This window comes from Lepidochelys olivacea (assembly GCF_965140295.1).
Source record: "Lepidochelys olivacea isolate rLepOli2 genome assembly, chromosome: 14".
In the NCBI taxonomy this organism is placed as follows: domain Eukaryota; kingdom Metazoa; phylum Chordata; order Testudines; family Cheloniidae; genus Lepidochelys; species Lepidochelys olivacea.
The window spans coordinates 38,794,333-38,822,305 of NC_140424.1; the positions used below are offsets into that span (position 1 = coordinate 38,794,333).

Genomic DNA, 27,973 nt, shown 5'->3' on the forward strand with positions numbered 1-27,973 from the left:
CCCCCCAAAATTGCAGCTGAAATAAATAAAGTAGACAGAAGAAGAGCAGAAAAATACATCCATTATTTCAAAATTTCTTTATTTACAGGGAATTAGTACGAAGCTAAAGAGGAGCTATAAGTGATCTTTATAAACTGAATGAAAGATATCCTAAGTTGATGAGAACACATCTGAGTGAATCCAAGTGGAATAATGTACCCTTTTTCATGGACACAGTCTGAGGTGGGCTCCTGCACCCCCAACCCGGAAGAAAGGGAAGATTTTCTCATCAGCGAAAGAGGCCGAGTGGAAAGTGTAGAATGGTTTCACATTATCAGCATCGAAAAATTCCACCTGCCCCCCTTCATAGTCCAGAGAAACCCGAATCTTCTCAGGTTTCCTACTTAGGGACAGGCGTGTCATAGGGTTAGTGAGAGCCCAGAACTTACCCCACCACTGTCGCTCTACAGCCCAGATCCCCTCCTCAGGATTAAGGATCACTACTCCTTCCTTCCTCCTCACAGACTCTCTGGCCACCCCCACAGCCCAGCCTCCTTTGCTCCCAACTTCCACCCCCCAATAATGCGTCCCAGAGGTGAATCCCTCAGAGGCCAGCACACAGGGAGAATAAATAAATCCCTCATGATTGGCGAGCAACTTCTCGTCTGTGCCTTCCAGTCTGGCTCTTTTCCGATCCTTAGACAAGATGATATAGGGATTTGCGGTCTCTGGATCCAGGGTCACCCTCTCTGGAGAGAGTAAGAGAATCAGAGTGTTAGAGACAGAACTGAGCCCTGTCGGTGGCATGTCATCATGTCGGTGACAGAATCTGCCCCAGCTGGAGAGTGAATCAATTTATCTCCTCTCTCTTGATTGTATATCTGGGGGGAGGAAGGACAGCTGGATGATGAACAGATTTTAATTACTATTTTAAAATGATCACAAATGTTATCCCAACTTTTCATTTGCAAAAACACAGGTTTTGGATAAATAAATTTAAAAAAATCAATTTTGACCATTTTAAAATAAAAAATCATGAAAAAAAATTCCTCATAAAATCCTAAAACAGAAAAATATTAAACACTTCAAAAGGAAAGCATTTTAAAAAGATTTTTTTGCAAAACTTTTTTTTCCCTTCCATTTTCCAACCAGGAGAAATCTGCCACTGTTAATGCTTCTGTTCTCTCTCAAGCTGAGATCAGGGATCATTGCTGGATCCCCTCAGGTAAGAGCAGGGGAAAGAACAGTATGATTATGCTGAAATGTGTGTGTACGGTCTTGAATTTAAAAATAAATAAATAAATAAAAAAACCTCCTTAAAGCCAGTGGGTGTGCTGAGCTCACTCTGTTACAAGCCATGGGAGGAGCAATCAAGCCCCTTTACGTAGTAAAAGCATATCCAAGGAAGGCTACAAATGCAGGACAGAGCGAAGTTTCATGGTCTGAGGGGTTTCCTTTGTTGCGGGGGGTGTGTGTGTGTGAGAGTGAGTGTGAGAGAGAGAGAGAGAATTACAGGGAGAAAGCCAGAGATGCAGTTGTGAGAGTGACCCTGAGAGGAAGCAGAGAGACCAGAGCTCCCCATTCCACCAAGGGACACTCAGCATTACAACACCTAACTTTTAGGCACCTAGAAAATCACTGTGAAAACCATGGGAACCCCAAATCCTGAGTGAGGTGCCTAGGCTTCCTATATGAATGGGGAGAGTGAGAGGCCCCTAAAGCTACATCTACATTGCACACCACGGGCAGTATTGTGCAGGGTCCGTGTAGCCACACAGTGCAGTGAAAAGCAGGCTGTATTGACACTGTGAGGTGTAGCTACACGTTTCGGAGAAAGGCTCTGGCAGGGTGGGGGCAATGGGGAAAGGCCCTGGCAGTGGAGAGCTGTCGGAGACTTTTCTCACTGTCTCCCCTCACCAGAGCCTTTCCCCACGGCTTGCGTCTTCCCTTGTGGCGGGGAAAGGCTCCAGCAGCTCCCTACAGAGGTGAAAGGCTCTGGCAGTGGGGAGGCAGCAGCCCATTCTGGGGAAGGTGTTGCTTGGGCATGTACAGAGCCATGTAGGGTACATCCCCACAGGGCGCATGGGTGACTTCACTTGCCTAAGCCGTGCCTCACCGTCTACAGCTGCTGTTTATACCTGAGCTAGGAGGGCGTGTAGGGTATGCACGCTATGCGCTGCTACAAGAATACTGTGCAGGGTAGATGCACTTTAAGGAGGGGATTCACAAAAGCCGGCATGCTAGACAGGGCGCTGCCTGAACTAACATGGTGGGAGGGGTGTGTGCTAAGCCCCGCCCTGCTCATGGAGATAATGCCCAAGTCTGGACAGTGCGGAGGTGCCTATCTCTGCTTGAGATCCATGAACCTGGGGGCTGCAGGCAGCTGAGTGCCTGTCCTGCCTGCAGGGCCTGAGCTGGTAGATGGGCTCAGAGGCTGGCTAGTTCTGCACAAAACAGTGGGGGGGGAGGAAAAATGCACATTCCCTTCTAACCTTTAGTCCAGCGACTAGGGTGCTCACCTGGGCTGGAGGAGATGCCTAACTCTGCCTCCTCAAGAGAAGGGATTAAAACAGGGATCTCCCATCTCTCAGGTGAGTGCTCTAGCCAACAGTCCCAGAACCTCGGTCGAGGGTGGGGGGGAACATCAGGCCCCACCTCTTTCTGTGGCCCCACCCTTGCTCCTCCTCTTCCCTGTGTGGCCCCACCCCTTTCCCTGGACCTGCCCCCTGCTCCTCCTCTTCCCCCTGTGGCTCTGCCCCTCTCCATGGCCCCCAGTCCCTGCTCCTCTTCTCCCCCTGTGGCCCTACCCCGCTCCGTGGCCCCCACTCCCTGCTCCTCTTCTCCCCCCTGTGGACCCACCCACCTATGTGGCCTCCAGGCCCTGCTCCTCCTCTTCCCCCAAAGTCCCGTCCCCGTGCCATCAGAGCTGGGCTGTGATAAGAGCTCCCCATGGAGCCTGAGCTGCTGTGGGAAGCCCCGGACCCTGCACCTGCCCTGGGCAGGGAGGCCTGAGAGAACCCCCTGGCTTGTGTCCCCATCCCAGCCCCTTTTAAAAATCCCTTTCTCCTCACAGGTGGAGAGGGACTTGGACTGGAGGTTTTCCACATCCTGGGTGAGTACCCCAAGCACTGACTGAAAACTACAAGGAGCCTTTTCTTTCAGCTGTTCTACACAGAGCTCTGAGCCCGCCTATCAGATTGGGCCCCACAGACAAGACAGGCCGTCTTCCCTGGCTTCTGGCTCACACGGGGGCTTAGATGGGAGATCTAGGCACCTGGGTGCCTAGAAGGAGGCAGGGCTCTGCCTGCCCAGAGGCAGAAACTTAGGCCCTTGGTGCCTACATTTTTGCAGTGAAAATCCCAGAGTTCAGACACCTCCGTTCAGGTGGCAGCCAGGCAGGGGTTTTGTGGATCACAGTAATGCCTAAAACTGGGAATTAGGTGCCTTGTCTGGGTTTGTAGATCTGGGCCAGAACTCCCTGGGCACACAGCTTGCTGGTGTGGCAGACCAAGGGATTTCTGAGCAAGGAAACTGCCTGCAACAAAATGGCTGATGAAATTCAATGCTGATAGACGCAAAGGACTGCACACTGGAAAATGTAATCCCAACGAAATGTTGGGGTCTAAATTAGCTGTTGCTACTCAAGAAAGAGACCTTGGAGTCATTGTGGATAGTTCTCTGACATAGGATTGCTAACCCTCCAGGAGTTTCCTGGAGTCTCCAGGAATTAAAGTTTCATCTTTAATTAAAGATGATATCGTGTGATGAAAGCTCCAGAAGTACGTCCAACCAAAATGGTCAACCCTGCTCTGAAACATCTGCTCAGTGTGCAGCGGCAGTCAAAAAAGCAAACAGAATGTTAGGAACCCTTCGGGGGATGGGATTTGGGCTTTGATAAAATATGAACGTTTATTACCTGCTTCTGTAAGGCAGTTTCTCCACCCTGCAATCAAGAATAAGACATGAGAACTCCTCTGAACGAACACTGAATTAGCAGGCAGCAATATGATACAGAATGAAATGTGGGGAGTGGAAAGGGGGAAACGGTTCTAAGTAAATCTGGTCAAAAATGTGTTTGAAAACTTTTCCTGCAAAAAATATTTAATTGAAATGGTAATTTTTGGAGAGAAAAAAAATGATGATTCCCATGTGGGTAAATGTCAAAATAAAAAAAAAATGGAAATCAACATTTAGAAATGAGACAATTTTTGTTTCATTTCAAATTAAAATATCAGTTTTCAGATCATTTTTCCATTTAAACAGACAAAACCATACTTTGTGCTGAAATGTCCATTTGAAATGACAATTTTCATTTTAAAAAACTTTTGGGTTCCATTATTATCTTTTTTAAAATATTTTGACTTTTTGGGGGGAAAACTAATTTTCAAAGAGCAAAATGTCCAGCACATCTTCCAAACATCTCTCGTTATAAGTTCTAGTAAAAAGTTACCATGCAATAATGTCAGAAATACGTATACAATACATGAGACATTCTCTTTCAAAGGCTACACATTGAATAGCGAGTTTACAGAAATTTCCAGTAACTAATATTTATTTCTATATTATCATCATACTTAACCTGGAGATAACTTTAGTGTATCTTTAAAACAACCAAAAACAAATAACCCCTTTTATTGAAGGTCTAATGCTTCGCTCACTGATGTCCATGGCAAATCCTCAATTGTATCATATGGACCCAATTCCAAATCTCACAAGAGAGAAGGGAAAGACCCTGGTTTTGTATCCAACCCAGTTGGAGGAGGTCTGAACCCATTATCATTATTTCCAAAGATTTGAAATAGCAACTGGAAATAAATATACTAATATTATGCTTTAAGGATTTATTGTATATGCTTTAAGGATTTATTGTATCTTCACTTTCTAGAATATAAACTTTCCGTCTTCAGTGCCTCATGTCCTTACTAGAAAGTAAAGGTTTAGGCACATGCAAAATTTTGACATGCGCTTACGTCCCAATTGCCTTCAGTGGGACAAAAACACATGCCTAAAGTTAAGCATGTGCTTAAGGGCTGCCCTAAATAGGGAGACACTTAAATTCTAGCATAAAACTTTCCTGAATCAGGCCCTTAGATTTTCCCTTCATTGTATATGTTAAATCTCATGCCTTTATTCTATTAGATTGTCAGTACCAACATTAAGGCTGATGGGTCATTTCTATAAAACCATGAATGCTGAAGTCACATAACTTTTTTTTTAAAGTTTCCTTTCAATGTGAAATTCCACATATTTAATATTAATCCAGCCCGCAACACCTTTTAAAAATTTAATTAAAAACCAAATGAAATAAAACACCCACAAAACAAGCAACACCCCCCAAACAAGGATGCAGCTGTGTGCACAATATTGTGAAAGGAGAGGGAATAATACTTACTACGTTCTGCAGCCCTCTTCTCTAAAAAATAAGCAGAAATACATACAGTATTATTATTACATTTCTTTTCCCCGGGGATCCACAGTAAAAAGACTAGGCCCTTTACGGTCAAAATTTATCCACGGCTCTTCAAACCTCCCCGAGGGACTGCCCTGGGGTACACTGGCAGAGTGGCCAGACAAGGTGTCTGTGTGTCCACTATAAGCAAGATAAAGTGACTCTGCTCCGAATGCAAATAGGCATGTGCAAAAGGTGGGGCAGTTCCAGAATGGGGTCCCAGATCTCTTGGCTCCAGGACCCACAAAACCGGTGCACAGTGAAAAAGGTCATTGATTGGGTTTCTGAGTTTTAACAGGCCCAGCATGACACACCCTGTGCCTGATTTTCAGAAGAGCTCAACATTTACAGTAACCTTTGACTTCAGCTGGAACTGGGATTCCTCAGATCTTAAAACCAGGCTCCAGGAGTCTCAGGGTGTGTCTTCATTGCAGAGTTAACGTGAATGACTGGCACTTGGGTCTGAGCATCTAGGTTAGCCTAGGCCAGGTCTGTGGCCGCTCTGCAAACACATACTCAGAAAGTTACTGTGTCTTCACTACTGTCACACTCACCCTTGTGCAATACGAGGACTTCCGGGGACATATCCCAGGGTTCTTTGGGCTCTGCTAAGTTGAGCCACTCTACGATTCTTTTCCAGTGATTTTTGGGAGAACTTGTCTGTCCTTCTGGGCACCCGGGGGAATTATGGGAAGGAACTAGGGGACCATGAGAATTCTAGTGATTTAGCCGGAGCCCTCACTGTAATACCAGCCTGACTGAAAGCACAGCCCCAGTTGAGTGAGCGAGCCTGGGTGGAAGGGACCACTAAACTCAGGCCAGAGGAATGTGTGTGTGAATGGAAGATGGGGCTAGGAGCAACATCTGAGTGAAAGCCAGGGCTAATTCTGAAGTCAAGACATACCCTTGGATTCATTACACAAAAAACAGAGGCAATTCAAATCAGTGGTGACATGTGACAATTTGGGCCTTATCCGTATTGCATATTTCCATTTTATACAAGTGTATTTTGGTTCTGCACTCTAGATCTCAGCTGCGAAGTCCAATACACTAAATTTTACTTTTCTCCTTTGTTTTGTTCTTAAGAAATGGTAAAAGAAAAAAAAATGGAGTTTGGATGAACATTCCCATGTTAAGGATGCTGTAAATTGGGAACCCTTTGTTCAAATCACTTCCAATTTTGCAGAACAAAAATCACCCACAGCCCTAGGCCTATAATTTTTTTGTGCTGATATCACTGTTTTGGGATTTTAGAGGGGGGAACAAAAACAGACTTTGAAATAATTTGAAAATAAAGTAACAACCTTAACTATGGAGTCATCACCATCACTATATAACCTTAAAAATTGTTTATTAAGAGAATGTCTCTTTATAGTTTACTTCCTTATTTAATGTATTACCTTTTGTTGTCAAGAGATAAATTAAGAGGCCAATAAAAAAACCCTGAATAACCAGGATGGTGCACAGAATGGCGATCCAGGGAGATTTCTTCGGGAAAAAAAGTTCTGGAAAAAAAAAATTGAACTGGCATTACTTTGGAAGCAAGGACAAAGATGAAGTGGTTTTTATTACAAATATATACATTTACAGCAGAATTTGGGTGAGACGAGGAACCAGAGATGGCCCTGCTTACACTATGAAAGGGATCAGAAACGGACCTAAAAATGGTTCTAACCAAGATCATTTTAACAGAGATATATGGTATCAGTGAATAAAAGTGGGCTTGGCTTGATTCACTGTTGAGATATTGTTCAATGCTGTGATATCACATATAATAATAAATTATAGTTGAAGTGAACAGTTTTTGACAAACAACCCACACGATAAAAATTACCCACACAGAAAACTTTGCTAAAGTGAAGAATCCAGACACAGATCCATGGTTTGAGTCTATACTACCTTTATAAAAAAAAAATAGATTTAAAAAGATTTCACTATCTTACCTGCAAATTTCCAGTTTTCCAAAGATGTGGGTTTTTTGTAATTTAATCTTAACTATGAATTTATTGGCTTCTGATTCCCCCCTATCCCCAAATTTTAGAGTTCTTAAAAGGTACCATATTCAAATTACTACTACTACTAACAGCATAAGAGAATTATAACAATGGAACACAAACAGTGGGAAAATGTGAGAAAAAAACCCCCCCACGATTGAGGAATACACAGAAATATCAAAGAAAGAAATAGATGGAACACTGAGAGGAATGAAAAATTAGAAAGCATGAAGATTAAACAGGGTGCACGGATTGTGGGTGAAATGACTAACCACTCTCTCTGACTGCCTACTGGAAAAAATTAACAAATGTTTGAAGAACAGATGCCCAAGGTGGATGGTGAAAGAAAGAAAGAAGCAGAGATTCTCAGAGTTACAGGCCGATCACGTGTTTACCAACTGTGTGGAAACTTCTATAATGGCACTTCTGGCAAAGAAGATTTGTGTTGTGCTAATTTGCAGTGGAATGCTGCATCCCGAGCAAGAAGACTGCACAGCAAACATCAAAGGGATGCAAAATCACCTGACACTGAACAGAAAGGTCACAAAGGATGCAAAACAGAAAGAAGAAAAAGCTAGAGAGGTATGGTTAGTGTTGCTTGATCTTTTTAATTGTTAATTATACTTGTATTGGTTGCCAGTTATCTGATTAATAGACTAAGGGCAAGAGGGTTCTTGTCCTAGAATCTGGCTACAGTGAACTCAAACTAACAAATTCAATATCTTGTAGGGATCCTCGAGGTGTAGGGCGAGGACTCTCACACTGTGGGCAAAGCAAAGCCTTAGAGATTTTTATTAAAATCAATAAGAAAGCCAGAAAAGCTCCAAGCCACATAAACAATTATGAATAACACGGCATTGGGGATAACTGCGGTATCATTCTTTGCATGAGCTCTTAGATTTGCCTACCCAAACCCTTCCCTGAGGACCTGGTGGTAAGAGACAAAGGACCAACCCCGCCTTTAGTATGCCAAGTGAGTCCGATGATCCAGGTTCCTCAGTGCCCAAGATTGATGGTAGAGAACCATAGAGCTGAAGGGTCCAATGATGGAAAGCTAACCCCCTCCACATGGTGGTTTGCCCTATTATAGGGCTGGAGCACCATCATGATTATTCATTCTAATGCTCAGCCTTCCATGCCCAAATGTGACTTCCTCACCCTCATAATATTGGGGTGCACTTATCCTGTAAGTCAGCATATTCATACATATTTCCAGTTCTCTCATTATCATATCCATCACTTCTTACTCAGGTGAGTTTGCAGTGATCACTTCCTTGTTCCTGTGGTTGCTGTTTCCTGTTAGATTTCAACTCCTGCTATTGAGGGAGCTATTCCTAGTTCCCCAGAATCTAACAGTAACTGGCCATTTAGCTATGCCAAAGATCTCAGGCCTACTATATTTGACTGTATTTATGCTAACTTGCTTAAGCTACTGACTTCCAGGATCCAGGCCTGTAGGTTCCTTTTGTTACATTGGAATATAATGAAGGCAGACAAGCCCTTATGGGCTAGAGTAGTCTACCAAATAGCATATGAGAGAATGCGACATTAGTGGATCACTGAGATACTGAAAATGTGCAAGGTTCCTCCCACAATCATATTCTTTCTGCAACAATGAATGGTTAACTGGGACCCTCGACTCTGCCTGGAAGGGAATCTCATCGATGAGGTCCAAATCTTTCAAGAGGATTCCGTAGCATCAAAGCTGTTTGCGGTAGCAGTGCTGCAACTCACAAGGAGGCCCCAGGAGACAAATTGCAGTTGTCATATCAGGAAAGAGCCACCACCAGTCAACTATCTGCTATACAGGGATGATCTGAAAGTGTACGGACAGTCACAAAGGGAGATACAGAGACTGCTGAGATGCATAGAACAGTTTAGTGAAAACATAAAGCTATGGTTTGGATCAACTAAATGTGCATTGGCATCTGTAAAGCGGGGGAAACTGGTTCAGTCTGATGGCGTACAAGTCAACAAAGGCACTACCCAGGATCTCGCTCACCCTGGCCCCTACAAGTATCTCAGGATCAGGGAACTGACAGAGGTACAACATAAGGAAATCACAGAAGACATGAGGAAAAAATATTATACACAAATAAAAACTGTTCTAAAGACAACAAAGAAGTTGGTCTGAGCCATCAATGTATGGGTGATAACGTAAGTATGGCACACGGCTGGAGTGATAAACTGGAATCAATCAGAGAAGAAAAAATTGGGAAACAAGGAAAAAAACTCCTAGTAATACATAGATTAATGAATGTTAATCAAGATATGGAGAGGATTTCCATCCAATGATGTGATGGAGGAAAAGTCTCTGTATGGGTGAAGTAACGGACAATGAAGAATACAACATCAAAATATATAAGGAGTCAGCTAGAGTAAAAGCCCACCTGGTCACAACAACAGGTGATGGCTGAACGCGTATCCCAGTCCAAGAAAGCATAAGAAAAAGGAGAAAGCAAATCACCAGAGAAAGACCCAAAATATGTACACAAAAAGCAATACCTGGAGAGAGATCAGACCCATTAGTGAAAGAAGATTAACAAATTAATGGCTTATAGATGGTTATCCTCAAAAGAGAGATAGCCGCATTATGGGTGCCCAAGAGTAGTTCTTAAGGCCTAATTACATTTGAAATTGACTAAACAGAACTGCTCCCCAAGATGCAGAATGTGTTCTGAAAATAAAGAGATGGTGGAGCACGTGTTGAGGGCCTGCAGGATCCTGGCTGGGAAAGAATATATGAATAGACACAATGAGGTTGCCAAGCATCTGCATTGGAGCCTCTGTGGTAAATATATATTCAAATGAACCATGCAGTGTTCTGATCACCAAATTGAAAACGTTCTAGAAAATGAAGAGGCTAAGATTTAATGGAATCTGGCAATTGTCACAGACCAAACCGTGCAGGCAAACAGGTTTGAGATAGCTGTTGTAGAAAAGACGACAAAGAAGACATACCAGCCAACAGAACTATAAAAAAAAGAAATAAGAGAACACAAGAGTTCTTCATAATTTGCCATGAATTAATATGGAAAACTAGAACAAAATCAATCCCAGTCATTACTGGAACACTTGGAGGAATGCCTAAGGGTATGAATGAGCAGCTCAAGCTGAGGCCTTGGTAAAGGCCCAAGGAGGTGCTGGGATTGCAGAGGAGCAGCTCGGGATAGGCCATGGCAGCTGGTCCAACCCCCTTGCAGATGATGAGTGGCCATTACAGACTGCAGTTTGCCCCAGAGAAAGGGGCTAGATGACGACTGGAAGTAGCCACTGAAACAAGGTAGGAATAGGGGGAAGGGGTTCCCCTGGGAGGGGAGACCCAGAGTGTGGGGACTGCTGTGGGGCAGCACCCCAAGGTAAGGGGCACTGGGGTCTGGGAGGGACACGGGGCCTGCAGCAGGCAAGACACCGGCCAGCAGAGGGTACTCCGAGAGCTGGAATCCAGCGAATTCCCGAGGTAACCAGCAGGAGGCGCCGTGGTAGGGAGTGTTCGCTCTGCAACGCCTCCATTTTGCCAGGAAGCAAAAAGCCAGTCTGCCTCACCTACCGCTCCTTGTACAGACTAGAAATACTGCCCTACCTGCCATAATCACTGTGTGTCAGTGGCCCCCACCTTCCAGACACGTACCCACTCTTAGTGAATCCACACCACACATTCTGCGGCTGTTGTTTGCATTGATCAAACCTGATTAGAACTTTGTTTGGTATGAAGCACAGAACGGAGCTGAGCTGTCTGCTATAGCTGGAGTCACCCGAACGCACGGTTAAGGAGAGTGAATTATTGGAGCAGAGCTGTTCCCGGGGAACAAGGCAGCTGAAACTTCTGACAGAGAGTTTCACTTGCATACTGTTTGTGACCGTCTCACTTCAAGGACTGATGTATGGAGCAGAAATAAAATATGTTGCACTGAGACTATACCCAGACTCTGCCTTGGTGATCTCTCCCGGAACGCGCAGCAAACCTGTGAGGCCATGAAATCTGCTACTGTTCAGCTGTGGGGAGACAATAGCTTGGGAAGGAATTAGGCACAATAAGAACAGCCACACTGGTCAGTCCAAAGGTCCATCTAGCCCAGTATCCTGTCTTCTGACAGTGGCCAATGCCAGGTTCCCCAGAAGGAATGAACAGAACAGGTGATCATCAAATGATCCGACCCTTGTCGCCCATTCCCAGCTTCTGGGAAACAGAGTCTAGGGACACCATCCCTGCATTGATGGACCTGTCCTTCATGAACTTATCTGTTTCTTTTTTGAACTGTGTTCTAGTCTTGGCCTTCACAGCATCCTCTGTTTGATTATTTATGTACCATTCAATCACTATTCATTTGCATCCATGTTAATGCTTAGTGGCTGTTACTAAGGTAGTTGTCATTGGTAGAGACATATTTTAACGGTTAGCCAATTGCAGGTGCGTGCGTGTTGATGGTCACATTGCGGCTTGGACAGTAACTCACCTGCTATATAAATTGTTGATTCCTTTTCTTGTTTGAGGATTGTGCTCCTAATGGAACAGGAGATGTTCTGGTTTGAGGTTTCTGTTATGATTACAGAAGTTTCTGTTTCAAACAGGCCATTATCCCCTTGGAATTTTGTTTCAGACAGCAACGGTAAATGTTGTCCAGTGAGATCTCTCCAGAAAACCTCAGGCTCTGGGTACCACCCGGCCGATCGGCACACCACTCGGATCCCTCCATCCTGATAACCCTCAACAGAGATGAGAGGACCAGTGCCTAGAGCTGGAGGAGAGTGGAATAAAACTGTTTTAATTTTATATTGTGCCATGGTGTTGTAGCCATGTCGGTCGCAGGATATTAGAGAGACAAGGCGAGCGAGGTAATAGCTTTTATTGCACCAACTTCCATTGTGGTGAGAGACAAGTTTTTGAGCTTACACAGAGCTCTTCTTCAAGTCTGGGAAACTAACCCCAAGTGTCACAGGTAAATACAAGATGGAACGCGCTGAGTTAGTTTCCCAGACCTGAAGAAGAACTTTTTGTAAACTAGGAACCTTGGCTTTCTCCCCAACAGAAGTTGGTCCAGTGAGAGATATTACCTGGTCCAACTTGTCTGTTTAATATTATAACTTATTCAATATTCAGCATAAGGAGTAAGTATTTAAACCTTCAGCACAACAAATGCATGGCAATGCACAACAGAAGCAGAATCGAAAGCCATCAAAATGACTTGGGAAGAAGCTAAGATTGGAGCAAGAAACCAACAAAGATGCAACGCAGCAGTGAAGGCCCTATGTGCCCCATGGCATAAAGTGCATAAGTCAAGTTAGTCATAAAAAGGCACCTGTCTGGCTTAGGGGGACAGTGTTAGAACAGGAGAAGACAGCTGCAGCCATCTCTACACTGAAGTTCTGGGTGTGCATGGCAGCTCAGGCAGATGGATCAGCACTAACTGTGCTCTAGCTGGCTCACTAAAAGTAAAAGCCAGGATGCCACAACATGGGCTTCACTGCTAGCTGCTCCAGGGGGTATGTTCCCGGGGTGGGGAAAGCTGCTCTGAAGCCCAGGCCCTGGCATTCTCACTTCTAGTTTTAGCGCGCTAGGTACAGGATGGTTAGCATGGGTATATCTACATGAGCTACTACTCATGCCCCTGGCTGCAATGCAGACAGACCCTTAGTGTCATCCATTGTTGCTGACGGATGCTCAGGATGTGCTCAGAGAGCAGTGTACAGACACTTGCTCTTGGATGGTGCCAAATTAATGGGAGCCATTAGACCACTTATTGATGGCCACTCTTGAAAGAGTAGGGTACCAGGCAGAGACGACCCATGCCTGCCAATAGTGGGAGGGCAGAGTGAGGGCAGCAGGCTTCAGCAGTGTTACTGAGCATGCTCAGTCTGTGTAAGCATGCTCACTACAAGCCAAGCAGCAAATGGGGGGGGGGGTGTGTGTGCAGGGATGTGACCCAGCATGCCCCACCCCCCACACGTCACCTCTGATGCCAGTCCCTCTTCCACAAACAAGTTAGACCTCTCTTCATAACGGGAGTCTGAGGATATTCACAATCTTATCCATCAGTACCCATTTTCAAATTGATTTTAGAGGGTAAATTGCTGAGGAGACATCTACAGCCACATCACAATTTCACAATTTCCCGAGATATGTAGCAGCTGAGCGTGAGACCGGTGATGGAAAATGTGTTGGTATCTGTGGCTGAATATCTTTTAATGACGTATTCAGGAAGGTGTCCTGCAGATTTCAATAGATCTCTCAGTGGCCAACAGGGACCATGGATCATCTCTGCTGCTTCTCATGGGTAAACTGGTTCCTATAGTTTAGTTCAGAGTCATTTTCTTCCTGCCTCATGAAAGCAACCTATGCCAGGGGTTCTCAACCTTTTTTCTCTCTGAGCCACCCAGGAGAACGTACCTCTTCCTCTCTTAGGTGAGCCAAAAAGAGTAGAAAAAACACCTTAAATTTAGAATCATACATGCCAAAAGCTTCCAGCTTATTGGGTGCTGAGCTGCAAATGAGAAAAAAGAACAAATCAAATTCTATTGCTATTGGAAATACAAGCACAAGTTACTGACCTGCCAGCTTTAGTTCCAAATGGGCATCTTTATAAAAGGAAGTTGACTCAAAATAGCACGTGTATCGTCCCTCATCTGTGGGTCTGATACTATGTAACCTCAAGGCGACGCTTCCATTTCTGATGCCGTCTTTCAGAAACTCTGTCCTTCCTGTGTATTCTGGCATTTGATATTCAATCTGATCCTTTCCATTACGATAGCGATGCACAAGTAAAGAGTAATGGGACCGGAACCATCTCACCTCCATGTCCTCAGCACTCATTGGGGGTGACAAGTGACAGGGTAACACAATGTCCTCACCCACAATAGCAGTGACAGGTTGATCCGGTCCAAGGACTGTGAACTCAGCTGTGAAACGTATTATGACACAAGGAAAATGAACTTTAACAAATTGAGCATATCATATTGCCTCTATATAAATCCATGGTACGCCCCACATCTTGAATACTGTGTGCAGATGTGGTCACCCCATCTCAAAAAAGATATATTGAAATTGGAAAAGGTACAGAAAAAGGCAACAAAAAATAATTATGGGCCTGGAACAGCTTCCATATGAGGAGAGATTAATAAGACTAGGACTTTTCAGCTTGGAAAAAGGACAATTAAGGGGGGATATGATTGAATCTATAAAATTATGACTAGTGTGGAGAAAGTAAATAAGGAAGTGTTATTTACTCCTTCTCATAACACAAGATCTAGGGGTCATCCAATTAAGTTAATAGACAGCAGGTTTAAAACAAACAAAAGGAAGGATTTCTTCACACACCACACAGTCAACCTCTGGAACTCTTTGCCAGAGGCTGTTGTGAAGGCCAAGACTACAACAGAGTTCAGAACGGAACTAGATAAGTTCATGGAGGATAGATCCATCAATGGCTATTAGCCAGGATGAGCAGGGATGGTGTCTGTAGCCTCTGTTTGCCAGAAGCTGAGAATGGGCAACAGGGGATGGATCACTTGTTGACTGCCTGTTCTGTTCATTCTCTCTGGGGCATTTGGCATTGGCCGCTATTGGAATACAGGATACTGGGCTAGATGGACCTTTGGTTTGACCCATTATGGCCGTTCTTATGTTCTTAAGGTGATTGATTAAAAAATATAAATGGTTACATTTGATCAGAGCTGGCCTCATTATTATGAAGCCACCTGGTTCCTGATTCAAGCTGAATTTTCAATCCTTTCTGAAATCTACATACAGTAGAACCTCAGAGTTACAAACACCAGAGTTAGGAGCTGATCGGTCAACCACACACACCTCATTTGGAACCAGAAGTATGCAATCAGGCAGCAGAGATGGAAAAAAAAGAGAAAAAAAAAAGGCAGCAAATATAGTACAGTGCTGTGTTAAATGTAAACTATTATAAAAGTAAAGGGAAAATTTACAAAAAGATCCGACAAGGTACGGAAACTGCTTCTGTGCTTGTTTCATTTAAATTAAGATAGTTAAAAGCAGTATTTTTCTTCTGCATAGTAAAGTTTCAAAGCTGTGTTAAGTCAATGTTCAGCTGTAAACTTTTGAAAGAACCATAACATTTTGTTCAGAGTTACGAACATTTCAGAGTTACAAACAACCTCTGTTCCCCAGGTGTTCGCAACTCTGAGCTTCTACTGTACATAGTCAACTTGGAAATGGCCTATGGCTCTTTAAGACCTGCTGCTAATTTGTGCTCGTTTTCTCAAGAGGCTAGTTTCATCTCCCCCACAATGACCTGTCCTTAAAACCTAACCCAGTTGTAAAATGGCTTTTCTGCAGAGACAGAGAAAAAAAATAGAAGGGAGGATCCACCCAAAGCATTGAAACCAAAACGGTAAAATGCTACGAGTTTGGTTTTGACTCTGCAATGTGAGCCAAGTGTGGTTTGCAGGCACTTGACAGCATTGAGCAGACTCAGCAAACTCAGCTGGCCCTCAGGAACTGGTGGTGAACACACTGCGGACATTCCTCCACTTAGTTGGTAGCTGCACTCATGAGACAGCACCAGTTGACGTGGAGGAGGCGGGTGTCCATCTACTTATATTTCGCCCCTAGGCTATGGTATCTGTACTCCAGAGGAGCATGAATGAATGGTCAACTAGGTAAGTTTTACTATCCTCATTTTCCAAATGGGCAAAGAGAGGCTCTGAGAGACTGGTTTAGCAAATATTTCCTTCTGATGGAATTTCATTGTTCCGTCGGGGGACCTAGGTACTCTCATCACTGTAATTCCAATTGTTCTGTGCTGGAGTGATTTTGATTCTGTCTTTGCAGTTGCTGTACTTGCAGGGAAAATATGCAGCACAGGTTAAAGAGAAGATGGTCATTCTTTCTAGCAGAAATGTACATATTTTTAAGTCATCCAAGGGGTGAAAAACTGAAGATTTGCCATTGCTTTTGTCTATAAATTAATGCCTGAGAATGATTACTCATCCAATCTGAACATATATAATTTTCTCTGCCCTCGGCAGGTGGCTACAGACACATCACAGCATCTAATCCTTCTCTAGCAAAGTTTCACATTTTCTTATACCAGAGAGAAAAAAAGAGGAACTTTTCAATCGGTGCACCTTAGTCTTCTTTGACAAGCATTGCTACTTGGTGTGTTCAGAATAACTCAACCCCAAATTCTTCCCCAAGTACCATTACAGAGCTACCACACAATTTCATATACTGGCATCCCGGGTGCAGGGGCAAGGGAGCAGACTTAACATAAGAATGGCTGTACTGGGTCTGACCAATGGTCCATCTAACCCAGTGTCCTGACTTCTGACAGTGGCCAATGCCAGATGCCCCAGAGAGAATCAACAGAACAGGTGATCATCCAGTGATCCATCCCCTGTTGCCCATTCCCGGCCTCTGGCAACAGAGGGTACGGAGACCATCCTTGCCCATCCTGGCTAATAGCCATTGATGGACCTACCCTCCATGAACTTATCAAGTTGGTTTTTTTTTGTTTTTTTTAAACCCTGTTAGTGTCTTAAGGTTGTGCGATGATGTTGTATGGGCATGAAGCAGCAGCATAAACTATTTGTTTCTTGGTTTTTTGAATTGTGCGCTTTGGCTTTAATTTTGATAATAACTTTGCTGCAGCTGATGAATTAAAAAAAAATAAAAAATAAAAAAAATTAGGGAATGTTCCAGGCATCCCTCGGGAAAAGACTGGTGATTTCGTGATCATCAGATGAAGTCTTCTCGGCTTTGATCAAGTGGTAGAATTAAGTAGGCTAAAGTGATGTTATTTTTCTGATACTTGTAATGTAATCATATAATTTTGCCCCTATATGCGCCTTAACAGCTAAGCAATGGAACAAGCAAATAAATAACATAAGTAACAACGGGGAGGACAATGCATGAGTGGTATCGTCTACCTGACTCCAAGTTGTGAATCGGTAAATTAATGAAGAAAATGATGAAACCAGGCAGAGAGATGCTTGCTGTGGAGCCATGATGGAGAGACGATAATTTCATTTTCATTGTAACTTGAGAAAAAAAAATAAATGAAAGAAAAAAAAATAAACGGGGTGCGCATCATAAGGATTATGTTATAACTAAATAAATCTTGGGCAGCACGTAAACAGCTCATGGGACACTTGGATATGGAGATCCTGGTTCAAATGTCCTGATGATTTTATAGCATTGTCATCAACTGTATCTCCCCACAGTTGCTTAGCAAGGAACCTTAACAGGGCTCCGTACGGTAGAACCAGGAGTTAGTGAAGAGAACATGGGGAAATAGTAAAACTGACAAAGTAAAACTATTTCCCTATGTTTATTCCCCCCCTCTCCCCCGCACCCTTCCTCACACGTTCTGGTCAACTGCTGGAAATGGCCCACCTTGATTATCACTACAAAAGGTTTCCCCTGCTCTCCTGCTGGTAATAGCTCATCTTACCTGATGAGCCATGGATTGTATATATGTGGCATGTAATATCCGGGGAAGAAGATTTAAGAGAAAAGAGGCGAGGCAAGCCTTATCCAACGAGCAAGAGACCAGTAAAAGAGCAGCTTAGTCAAACAAGGGAAGTAAATTCCTACTCCTTTGTCAGAGGGATAGTCTTACAAGAGCCCTGACTTACATTAAACAGTTACAAAAGGCTGGTTACGAAATTATCATGTGGAGAGAGAAAGCAATGGGGCCAGAGTATTCAGTTGGGCAGGAAGTGAGAATCGTGGACCTAGCTCACAGAATGCAGGCATTCGAACAAACCTGTAACATTCTGGAGGATACGTACCGTCAGGTCATAAATATTGAAGGTGAGAATGGGCCAACACTCCCAAAAAATAAGGAGGATGCCTGTATAAAGATGGAGTTGCCATCTGTATATGTTGTGAATAGAATTCCAGATATTCCAGTAGTTATGGTCTGGTGAGACCCACAATAAGCAAAGGTAGAATCTCACCCCCATTTACAGATTGAGAGCTAAAATCAGACAGGAAGAGCAGAAGGGATTGCACAATCTGGGGAGTTAGGAACAGAGGAAGAATCAAAACAGAGACACAGAAAATTCGGGGCCGGGGGGGGGAAGGGGAATCTGAAAAAAAAACAGCCAGCAGTGAGGCAAGGAAAGAGAAAGTCACAGGCAGTCTTGGTGAAAAGTCTGATGAGGAATTAAATATTGAAAGATTGAAACAAGAAATGGAAAGAACAGCAATTAGTAGCTGTCACGAGAGCAAGAAAATCAGTTACAAACGGTTCGCCAGAGAATAAGTCAGCCAGACTTATCACAGACCCATCCACAATTGTGCCGCTTTTTACAAGAAGCCCAGGGAACTATAGAAGTTGCTGTGAAGGCTCGTAAGGAGGCAATCTCAGGACAGACCAAAAGTCTTTGCAACCTGAAATTCCAGCAAGTAATTTTGATATCTTTAAGTCAACTGAGCTAGAAGCAGTAATGAACAAGTGGCATAACTGATCCTGACTCCGGTACGCCCACCAGACCCCAAGCCACTTTACAGCCAAAACCAAAATCTCCACAGAAACCCATGCCAGTGCCAGACCTTTCTGAGGTGCAGACACCTACCCCAGCCAAAAGAAAATGTAAACGGTTACAGCAAAACTCCCTGTGACAAAGTGGGGTTTCCCCTTTGTTATATTGTATGAGAGTCTTACTGTTGTGCATGAACACTGTGTGTACCTCAGTTTCCCTGTTTATTACGCCAATGCCTAGGTGGTGAGAATACGGATGTGTGACTTTTGCTGAGGCCTGCAGGGGCAGGTGAGGCTGCTCCAGCTGCCTGCACATTAGCGATGGATGGTGCCCTTCATAACCTGAGAACCAGGAAGGGGATGCGACCAGGTGATACTTTGCCCAGGAAGCAAGACAAAGACCAGGAGAAGGAGCAACAGGCGTATGGGAGGTCACGTGGCTGGAAGCTGGGTAGTCTGCTGCTTGGGACTCGAAGGTGAGGAGGGGTCCTCAACAGCTCAGTAGTCCCCCCCAAGATGGACTTTGCTGAAAGTCACTGATTTCTGTACTAGCAAGATCTGTTCTATGCTGTGTTCCTGTCGACTAATAAACCTTCTGTTTTACTGGCTGGCTGAGAGTCACTGCTGACTGCGGGGTTGGTGTGCAGGGCCCTCTGGCTTCCCCAGGGGCCCGTCCAGGTGAACCCGCCAAGGGGAAGTGTACGGTGTGAACAGGGATGCTGAATGCTCGGAGGTCAGACCCAGGAAGGCCATAGCCCAAGAGGCTCCTTGCCCTGGACAGCGTGCCCTGAGGGGAGTCACGCTACCCAGAGTCCTGGCTGGCTTCATACAGAGCAGTTCCAGAGCATCGGGCCTGTAACTCTGTCACATTTCCCACCTAAATTGTCTACTGTAGAAGCTGCCCAGCCTTGGGAGGTACCAGTTCCTCTAAAGGGAAAGGGGCCCCAGACTCCCCAATAGAACTGGGGAAGAGGAGAAAGCATCAATTTCTAATGTGGAACCATTAGAATCCAGTGGTCATGTCTCTCCAATAGCCTGGCGAGGGGCAGCCATTTCTAACGGATTCGCCTTCACAGCAAGAGACATGTATGAGGGACAATCCCTGGGATGTGTGTATTTAAGTTTATTGGTGTTTAATGGCAAGATATAAAATATATTTTTAAAATAGCTATCCCAACGCTAGGCAGACAATTACCAACACAATCCAACCAGGAAAAAAAAAAAAACCCTAGAACTGAAATTTCCATACCTCAGCTCCCTGAAAACCTTAGTCCACAATAATGATAAATAAACCGACACCTTTGCTTATTCCCCTGAGAACTTCAACTCTGCTTGAACATCTGTCTTTATGCAAACTACTTCTACTGAAGTAGTTTTCTTTTGGGGTGTAGGAGAGAAAAAGGGAGGATTGAAAAAGAGAAAGAAAAATAGATGGTATTGTGACAATCAGGGTCCAGACACCCCAGAGGGAGAACGGGGGTGCTGAACCCCACAGAATAAGGAATCTTTTTGTCCGGTGTTGGTACTGCACCTAGCACTATGGGTCCTGACCATGGCTGGGATTCCCCGATGCTACCACAATACAAATAAATAATAACAACAACAATTAAGAAGTAACCAAAGCTCACCTATCTGATGGATCCCGGGCAGAAGTTTCCCAGTGTTTTCATGATCTCATCAGTTCTTACAGCTTCTCTTAAGCCTTCATCTCGTCTCTCCCATTGCAAGCAAGTCTTTCCATTTATGAGCCTGCATAATTAATTATTTCGATCCGCTTCTCCTCGCGGATTTAATTGAAAGGTTTGGGTTGATTTCCACTGAACAGAAGTGTCTCTCTCTTGATGCTTCGACCCACTCAGAAAATAAACGCGGAGAAGTAACAGGAACAGTACAGTCACTCAGCCCTTAAAGACGCACACCCAGTCCTACCGAAAGGTAAGTTGCCATGGCGGCAGCAGGCTTATTTTCCAGGGAGCTCATATTCGGCTGATTATCCACCAGGCTTTTTTCCAGGTATCCCTCTTCGGATGAAGGTAACAGGTCTGAGGAGCCTCTTTTGCTGTTCTTCAAAACCTTGCTGACTTTTTGTTTTTCAACTCTATTTTCACCTCACTCCCAAAACGAAACCTCCCTTAGCAAACCCATGAAAAAAAAATCATCTTGTTGCTCATCTGGCATTTATGGTAATATTTTTATTACTTCCAGGTCTAAAGATCAAAGCTGAGCCCGTATCTATTCTCAGACAGAGTTAACCTGTAACTGAAAGGAGAAATTATAAAGTAACATGAGGATAGTCAACTACAGAGTGCTCTTGGCATAAGACAACACAGGTTGGAACTATTACTGTTCATATGAACTATATCCCACGTCTAACGTCAGCATTCCTCCAAATAAAGCAGCAGTCCCCAAACTTTTGACAGTCACGCCCCTCCCTTGCCCTTGCCCCTGTCCGCGCCCAGGAGTGGGGCTGCAGCCAGGGGCTGAGGCTGGGGGCGGGGCCTTGCCAAGGTTAGGGACGGGGCCAGGAGCCGGAGACGTGGCTAAGGGCGGGACCGGAGCAGAGCTGGGAGCAGAGTGGGGCTGGGTGGTGCTCCCTCCCTGTCCCCCATTGGGGCTGGCCTAGGCCACGCCATGCTCCCTGCACCCAGACTTTCCTCCATGCCCCACTGGGGGGGCATGCCCCCAGTTGGGGATCTCTGAAATAAAGGCTACTGATCACCAGGTACAATGCAGGGATGTCTCTGGAAAACAATACACTGAATCAGATCCCCAGTACGGCAACAATCAGAACAATGAGGGGAAAGAACTCTTTTTAGGCTGGAGAGTTTTCCTCTTTGGAGGAGAATGAACGTTGTGGGCGTGCGATGCATATAGAATAGCCCATCTACATATGCAGAACTGTCAGCAGACACTTCTGTCATTTCTTTTCTTTTCTAAAATAGCATGCACATCTTCTGAATTTTCTGCTCTACTCCAATTACGTTTCCCCAACACACCTATGTTTCATTTGCAGATTTCTGCCAGCAGCAGGTGTTGAATTTTAAAAAAAATTATATAATACATAGGTTGGGAAAAGAGGGTCTGTACATCTGCGTATAGTGCTTAGATTATCCACAAATATAAAGTTTGTTTTTAAAGTCATATGATACACAGAGTGCATAATCAGCAATAACCCAAATTTAGGTGAATAGATTTAACAATACAGTTTAGATATTAGAATCCAAATACTCGGGTACATCACTCATGAAAAGTTGTACAGAGATTTGGTTCTGGAAAGCAAAATACACCAATGAGCGGAGATTGTCCCGGGGGGGAGGGGGGGAGGATTTGCTCGTGCCCCCCCGCCCCTGGCCCCACCCCAACTCCACCCTTTCCCGGCCCCCATTCCAACCCCTTCCCCAAAGTCCCGCCCCAACTCCGCCCCCTCCCTGCCCCATTGGTCTGCTTCCCCAAATCCCGGCCCTGGCCCCACCTCCTCCCCTAAGCACGCCGCGTTCCCCTTCCTCCCCCCTCCCTCCCAGCCGTGCGAAACAGCTGTTTCCCGGCGCAAGCGCTGGGAGCTAGGGGGGAAAAAGTGGGCACTCTCTCAAATGATCAACATTCACTCTCTTTCTTGAATGATCAACTCTTCTTTGGGGAAAAATAATAATGGCAAAATTCCAGACGTTTTTAGATATTTAAAAATTCCTCCCAGATGGCAATTTAAGAACCAAAAAGCCGGACATATCCGGGAAAATACAGATGTATGGTAACCCTACACTTTCCTAAGCTCAAGAACATGCTCGGTCTGCTGCTGTGAGTAGGTGGGTGTTTCCCTCCCTGAAATGCTGAGCTGGTGGGAATAGAGGAGTGGAGGTGTCTATAAAAGGTGCAGTATTGGTAACCCAGACTGCTCAAAACTAATGAGTCGGCCCCGTGCCTCCCAAGAATCACGCAGTAAGCCCCCCAAATTATGAGATTAATAAAACAAGATGATGTTGGGTTTTGGGGTTGTCGATGTCTGAACTCCCCCTGTCACCCCCGGGGTGTGTGTGTGTGAGAGAGAGAGAGAATTAGCTGCCCCCCACTCACCCACCTTTACCAAACAAGAGAATTTCTGTCCCAGCACACAAGCTCCCACTCCCTCCTCTGCCTGGCCCCAAATAACCTGACCCCAACCCTCAAATCAATCCTTCCCCCAAGCAGTTCTGCCCCCAGATCTGACACCTTGATTCAACCGCCCACAGCAGTGGAAGTAGGCCAGTCCTGTCAGGCTGTACCAGCCATTTATAGCCCGTAGCACATCGGAAAGACACCAAACCGCCCCCAGCCCCTCCACAGAGCTGCCCCTCAGGAGAAGAGGGCAGGCCTGGGAGCGGTACAGCAGCCGAAGAAGCTGCAGGTGTAGTGTAGTAAATTGCTCTGGGTAGGAATGTACTACTTACAGTTTTCAGAGTAACAGCCGTGTTAGTCTGTATTCGCAAAAAGAAAAGGAGGACTTGTGGCACCTTAGAGACTAACCAATTTATTTGAGCATGACCTTTCGTGAGCTACAGCTCACTTCATCAGATGCATGCCGTGGAAACTGCAGCAGACTTTATATATACACAGAGAATATGAAAAAATACCTCCTCCCACCCCATTGTCCAGCTGGTAATAGCTTATCTAAAGTGATCATCAGGTGGGCCATTTCCAGCACAAATCCAGGTTTTCTCACCCTCCACCCCCCCACCACAAATTCACTCTCCTGCTGGTGATAGCCCATCCAAAGTGACAACTCTTTACACAGTGTGCATGATAATAAAGTTGGGCCATTTCCTGCACAAATCCAGGTTCTCTCACCCCCTCACCCCCCTCCCAAAAACCACACACACAAACTCACTATCCTGCTGGTAATAGCTCATCCAAAGTGACCATTCTCCCTACAATGTGCATAATTAAGGTGGGCCATTTCCAGCACAAATCCAGGTTTTCTCACATCCCCCCCACCCCCATACACACACAAACTCACTCTCCTGCTGGTAATAGCTCATCCAAACTGACCACTCTGTAAGTACTACTTTCAGTGTACTGAGCATTAGGGATGGGGTGGGAGGAGTTAAGCCCAGAAGTGAGTCGGTGACAGAGGGCAAAACCCGGCACAGGCAGGGGCACAGGGGGTAACAGTTACCCCAGTGGGATGACACACCAGTGTTTGCAAAAATGGTGGGGGGAGGGGCAAAGGAGCTTTTTTGTTTCCCCTCCCACAGACAGCACCTCTCAGCATGGGCTTCCCAGGGCTGGGTTCTTAAAGGCACAGGCATCCCAATGCCTAGTCAATGCAGCGCCTCTTGGTCTGATCTAACCCACTGAGGCTACATCTACACTACAAAGTTCAAAGCGCTGCCGCGGGTGCCAGAGATCCTGGTAATCCACCTCGACGAGGGGGTTAGCTCCGAGCACCGGGAGCCGAGCCTGTCCACACGAGCGCTTTAAAGCGCTTGGACTTGCTGCGCTCGGGGGCGGAAGGGGTTTTTTTTTCACACCCCTGAGCCAGCAAGTTAAAGCGTTTAACTTGCCAGTGTAGATAATCCCTGAGACTTAATTCAGTGAAAAATTTTACATATATCCCCTCAGAAACAAAGAATTCCTTATCACTGTATCTGATTGCATAGAATCTCACAGCAGTTTCCCAAGTTGTTTTATCTGCAGCTGGGATTCCCTGAATTTTTAATTCTAATTTTTTCCTTCTTATTTTTAGAGCAGACGTTTATTCTGTTGGATTATCTGACTTCCACTCTTTTGCCTCTCAATCCAGCCCTTGGTGTTTTTCCGCATGCCATTGCTTGTGTGTACAACTTGATTCTCAAATATTCAATAAAGGCAGTATACTCTCTCCTGTAACATCTTTCTCCAAGACAAAAATCTATTGTAATTTTTGCTGAACATTAGAACTGCCATAGTGGGTCAGACAAATAGTCCGTCTAGCCCAGTATCCTGTCTTCTGACAGCCGCCAGTGCCAGGTGCTTCTAAGGGAATGAACAGAACAGGCAATCACTGAGTGAACCATCCCATTGTCCACTCCCAGCATCTGGCAGTCAGAGGATGGTTTAGGGACATGCAGAGCATGGAGCTACATCCCTGATTATCTTGGCTAGTAGCTGATGCACCTATCCTGAGGGACTGATCTAATTCTTTGTTGAACCCATTCATAGTTTTGGCCTTCAGAACATAATGAACACACATCTCCAACCCCAGGATACCTTGACAACCACAAGAATTCTAAAAACTTGAGTTACACACCCTGAAGTCAAGAAATGTTAATAAATACAGTAACTTTTCACGTAACACTGTAGTTATGTTCCTGAAAAATGCGACTTTATGTGAAATGATGTTAAGCGAATCCAATTTCCCCATAAGAATTAATGTAGATGGGGGGGGGGTTAGGTTCCAAGGAAATTTTTTTCGCCAGACAAAAGACATTATATACATATACAGTATAAGTTTTAAACAATTTTAAACGAACCGTTTAATATTGTACACCGCAATGAATGATTGGGAGGCTTGGCTGAGGTGGTGGGTAAGAGGGTGGGATATTTCCCAGGGAATGCCTTTCCGCTAAATGATGAACTTGCACTCAGCTGAGCCCTCCAGGGTTAATACGCTGTTGTTAATGTAGCCTCACACTCTACAAGGCAGCACGGACTGAGGCAGGAGGGAGGAAACACACTAGATGCAGGGCAGTAGCTGCAAACGCTTCCCCGCAAAAACTGAACATGATGATGAGCCCACGCGATCCAGCTGGAGCGCACCACTCCCTCCTCCTGACAGCACGTGCAGGGCTGCACAGGTGCTGACTTTCCAAAGTGCTGGGGGGTGCGTGCATGAGTGAAAGAGAGAGAGAGAGAGATGTGCATTGCCCTTTAAGTACAATAACCGCACTTCAAGTATGTTGCTCTTTTAAGCAAATCAGCCAGTTCAGACAGGAAGCAACAGCTTCCTGCAAGCTCCTCCCCGCCCCGCCTTCTGTCCCAGAGCCCTGTGACTGTCCCTTCCTCCATTTTATGGAGAAGGGGTACGGAGGGGGGAGCAGGGGGACACCCTGATATCAGCACCCCTCCCACAGCAAGCTCTCGAGAGCAGCTCCAAGGCAGAGGGAAAGGTCAGGAGCAGCATGGCAGTGGGGGGAGGGCCACCTGAACTGCTACTAGGCAGATGCCGAGCCACATACCTTACAGGGAATTTAGGGGAGCTGCCAGCCCCCCCGGTTCTAATCCCCATGAGGAGGGGCTGCTCTTCTAGAGAATCCTGCAAGCAGTAGACAAAGCAGGCAGCTGCCAAACCATGTTATAGGAGAGCATTGCGCAACTTTAAATAAGCATGTTCCCCAATTGATCAGTAACGTAACAATGAAACAACGTTAACCAGGACAATGTTAAGTGAGGAGTTACTGTACGTGATATTTTGTTCTTATGGGCCTCTTTACCACCCCAATAAACTAGGACGGTCTCTTTACGCCTTTTGGGTTGTGTAAAACTTCTCTCAGTAAAGACAGTCCTTTCCCCTCCCCGCCACAAATAACCCAGCACCATTTGGTACAGAGCAGTGAGGAAGTACAGCTGGCCGGGGAGCTGCCGCTGCTCTGCTCCTGCCCCCCCCCCCCACTTCCAGGCACGAAGCAGACTGGGAGGGCAGGGGAAGAAAATAATGTTACTTGCACCACTGCCCCCCCCCCCCAGTCCCCACCACCACCCCATCTGCACCTCCAGCCTCACCTCTGCTCCTTCGGCAGCTCCTGGGGCTCTTCACCCCCCTCTCCCCGGCCTGGGGGGCGGTGGGGTCCCCTCTCCCCCTTGCCAGGCCCTGTGCTGGTGGAAGAGGCAGGGGCTGGGCTGGCTGCCACTTGCCGTGGGGAGGCTGAGAGGGGAGGAGAAAACAGCTGAGCTGCCCTCACGTGGTTTCAGGGAATTTCCTCCCCCCCCATCAGTATTTACAACTTTGCTGTTTCCTGGGCAGGCTGCAGGGACCCAGACACGCCGGGTAACCTCCACTGAAACCGCCGCCTCCACTTGCATCCCAGCCAGCTCCCTGCACAGCATCCCTGTGAGGAGAGATGAATAACACCGGGACTTTTCCGCTTGGAAAAGGGAGATGATAGAGATCGATAAAGTCATGAGGGGTGTGGAGACAGTGAATAGTGAGCTGTAGCTCACGAAAGCTTATGCTCTAATAAATTGGTAAGTGAGCTGTAGCTCACGAAAGCTTATGCTCTAATAAATTGGTTAGTCTCTAAGGTGCCACAAGTCCTCCTTTTCTTTTTGCGAATACAGACTAACACGGCTGTTACTCTGAAACCTGAATAGGGAAGTGTTAGTTACTCCTCATAACACAAGAACTAGGGGTCACCAAATGAAATTAACAGGCAGCAGGTTTAAAACAAACAAAAGGAAGGATTTTTTTCACACAAGGCACAGTCAGCCTGTGGAACTCCTTGCCAGAGGATGTTGTGCGGGCCAAGACTATAACAGGGTTCCAAAAAAAAAAAACCTAGATAAGTTCATGGAGGACAGGTCCATCAATGGCTATTAGTCAGGATGGACAGGGATGGTGTCCCTAGCCTCTGTTTGCCAGAAGCTGGGAATGGGCGACCAGGGCTGGCCTAGGGAAAATGGCACCCTGGGCAAATTTGCATTTTGGTGCCCCTGGCCCCTGTGGGCTCCCCATCCTCCCTTCACCCCTAACCCTTACACTGTGCCCCCTTTGTCCCAAATCCCTGCATTCCCCTCCTGTGCCCCTAATCCCTACAACCCCTTCCCTCCTAGTCCTGTACCTCCCTCCAGCACCCCTAACCCCTGCACTGTGCCCTCTTCACCCCAATCCATGCACCCCTTTCCCTCCTACCCCGTACTACCCTCCTGCACCCCTAATCCCTGTACTCTGCCCTCTTCACCCTAACCCCTGCACTGTGTCCCCTTCACCCTAACCCCTGCCCCTGCTGCACCCCAACCCCTGCACCCCTAACCCCTGCATCCCCCTCCTGCACCCACATGGAGAAACTGACCTGGATGCAGTGATGGAGCAGCTGGCATTGCTGCTCGCTCCCCCACTGGACTGGTGCTCCTCTGCCCCGTGCACCCCT

The 27,973-nt window shown here is 45.8% G+C and overlaps 1 protein-coding gene across 3 annotated transcripts; it reads right to left on the reverse strand.

The window, feature by feature from the left end:
* Positions 1 to 91: 91 nt before the first annotated feature.
* LOC311530878 (butyrophilin subfamily 1 member A1-like) lies at positions 92 to 26,763 on the reverse strand. 3 transcript variants are annotated; one of them, XM_084647868.1, is made up of 9 exons: positions 26,610 to 26,763; positions 20,504 to 21,128; positions 17,317 to 17,427; positions 13,972 to 14,319; positions 11,880 to 12,161; positions 6,829 to 6,933; positions 5,372 to 5,392; positions 3,896 to 3,922; positions 92 to 728 (listed from the first exon to the last, which is right to left on the reverse strand). In XM_084647868.1, exons 3-9 carry the CDS (start codon positions 17,420 to 17,422, stop codon positions 205 to 207), a joined length of 1,413 nt encoding a protein of 470 aa, XP_084503994.1. In that variant the 5' UTR covers positions 17,423 to 17,427; positions 20,504 to 21,128; positions 26,610 to 26,763; the 3' UTR covers positions 92 to 204. The 3 variants fall into 3 exon arrangements, with proteins under 3 accessions (XP_084503994.1, XP_084503993.1, XP_084503995.1); XM_084647867.1 differs by having other exon boundaries at positions 20,504 to 21,134; XM_084647869.1 differs by lacking the exon at positions 20,504 to 21,128.
* Between the last annotated feature and the right edge of the window lie 1,210 nt (positions 26,764 to 27,973).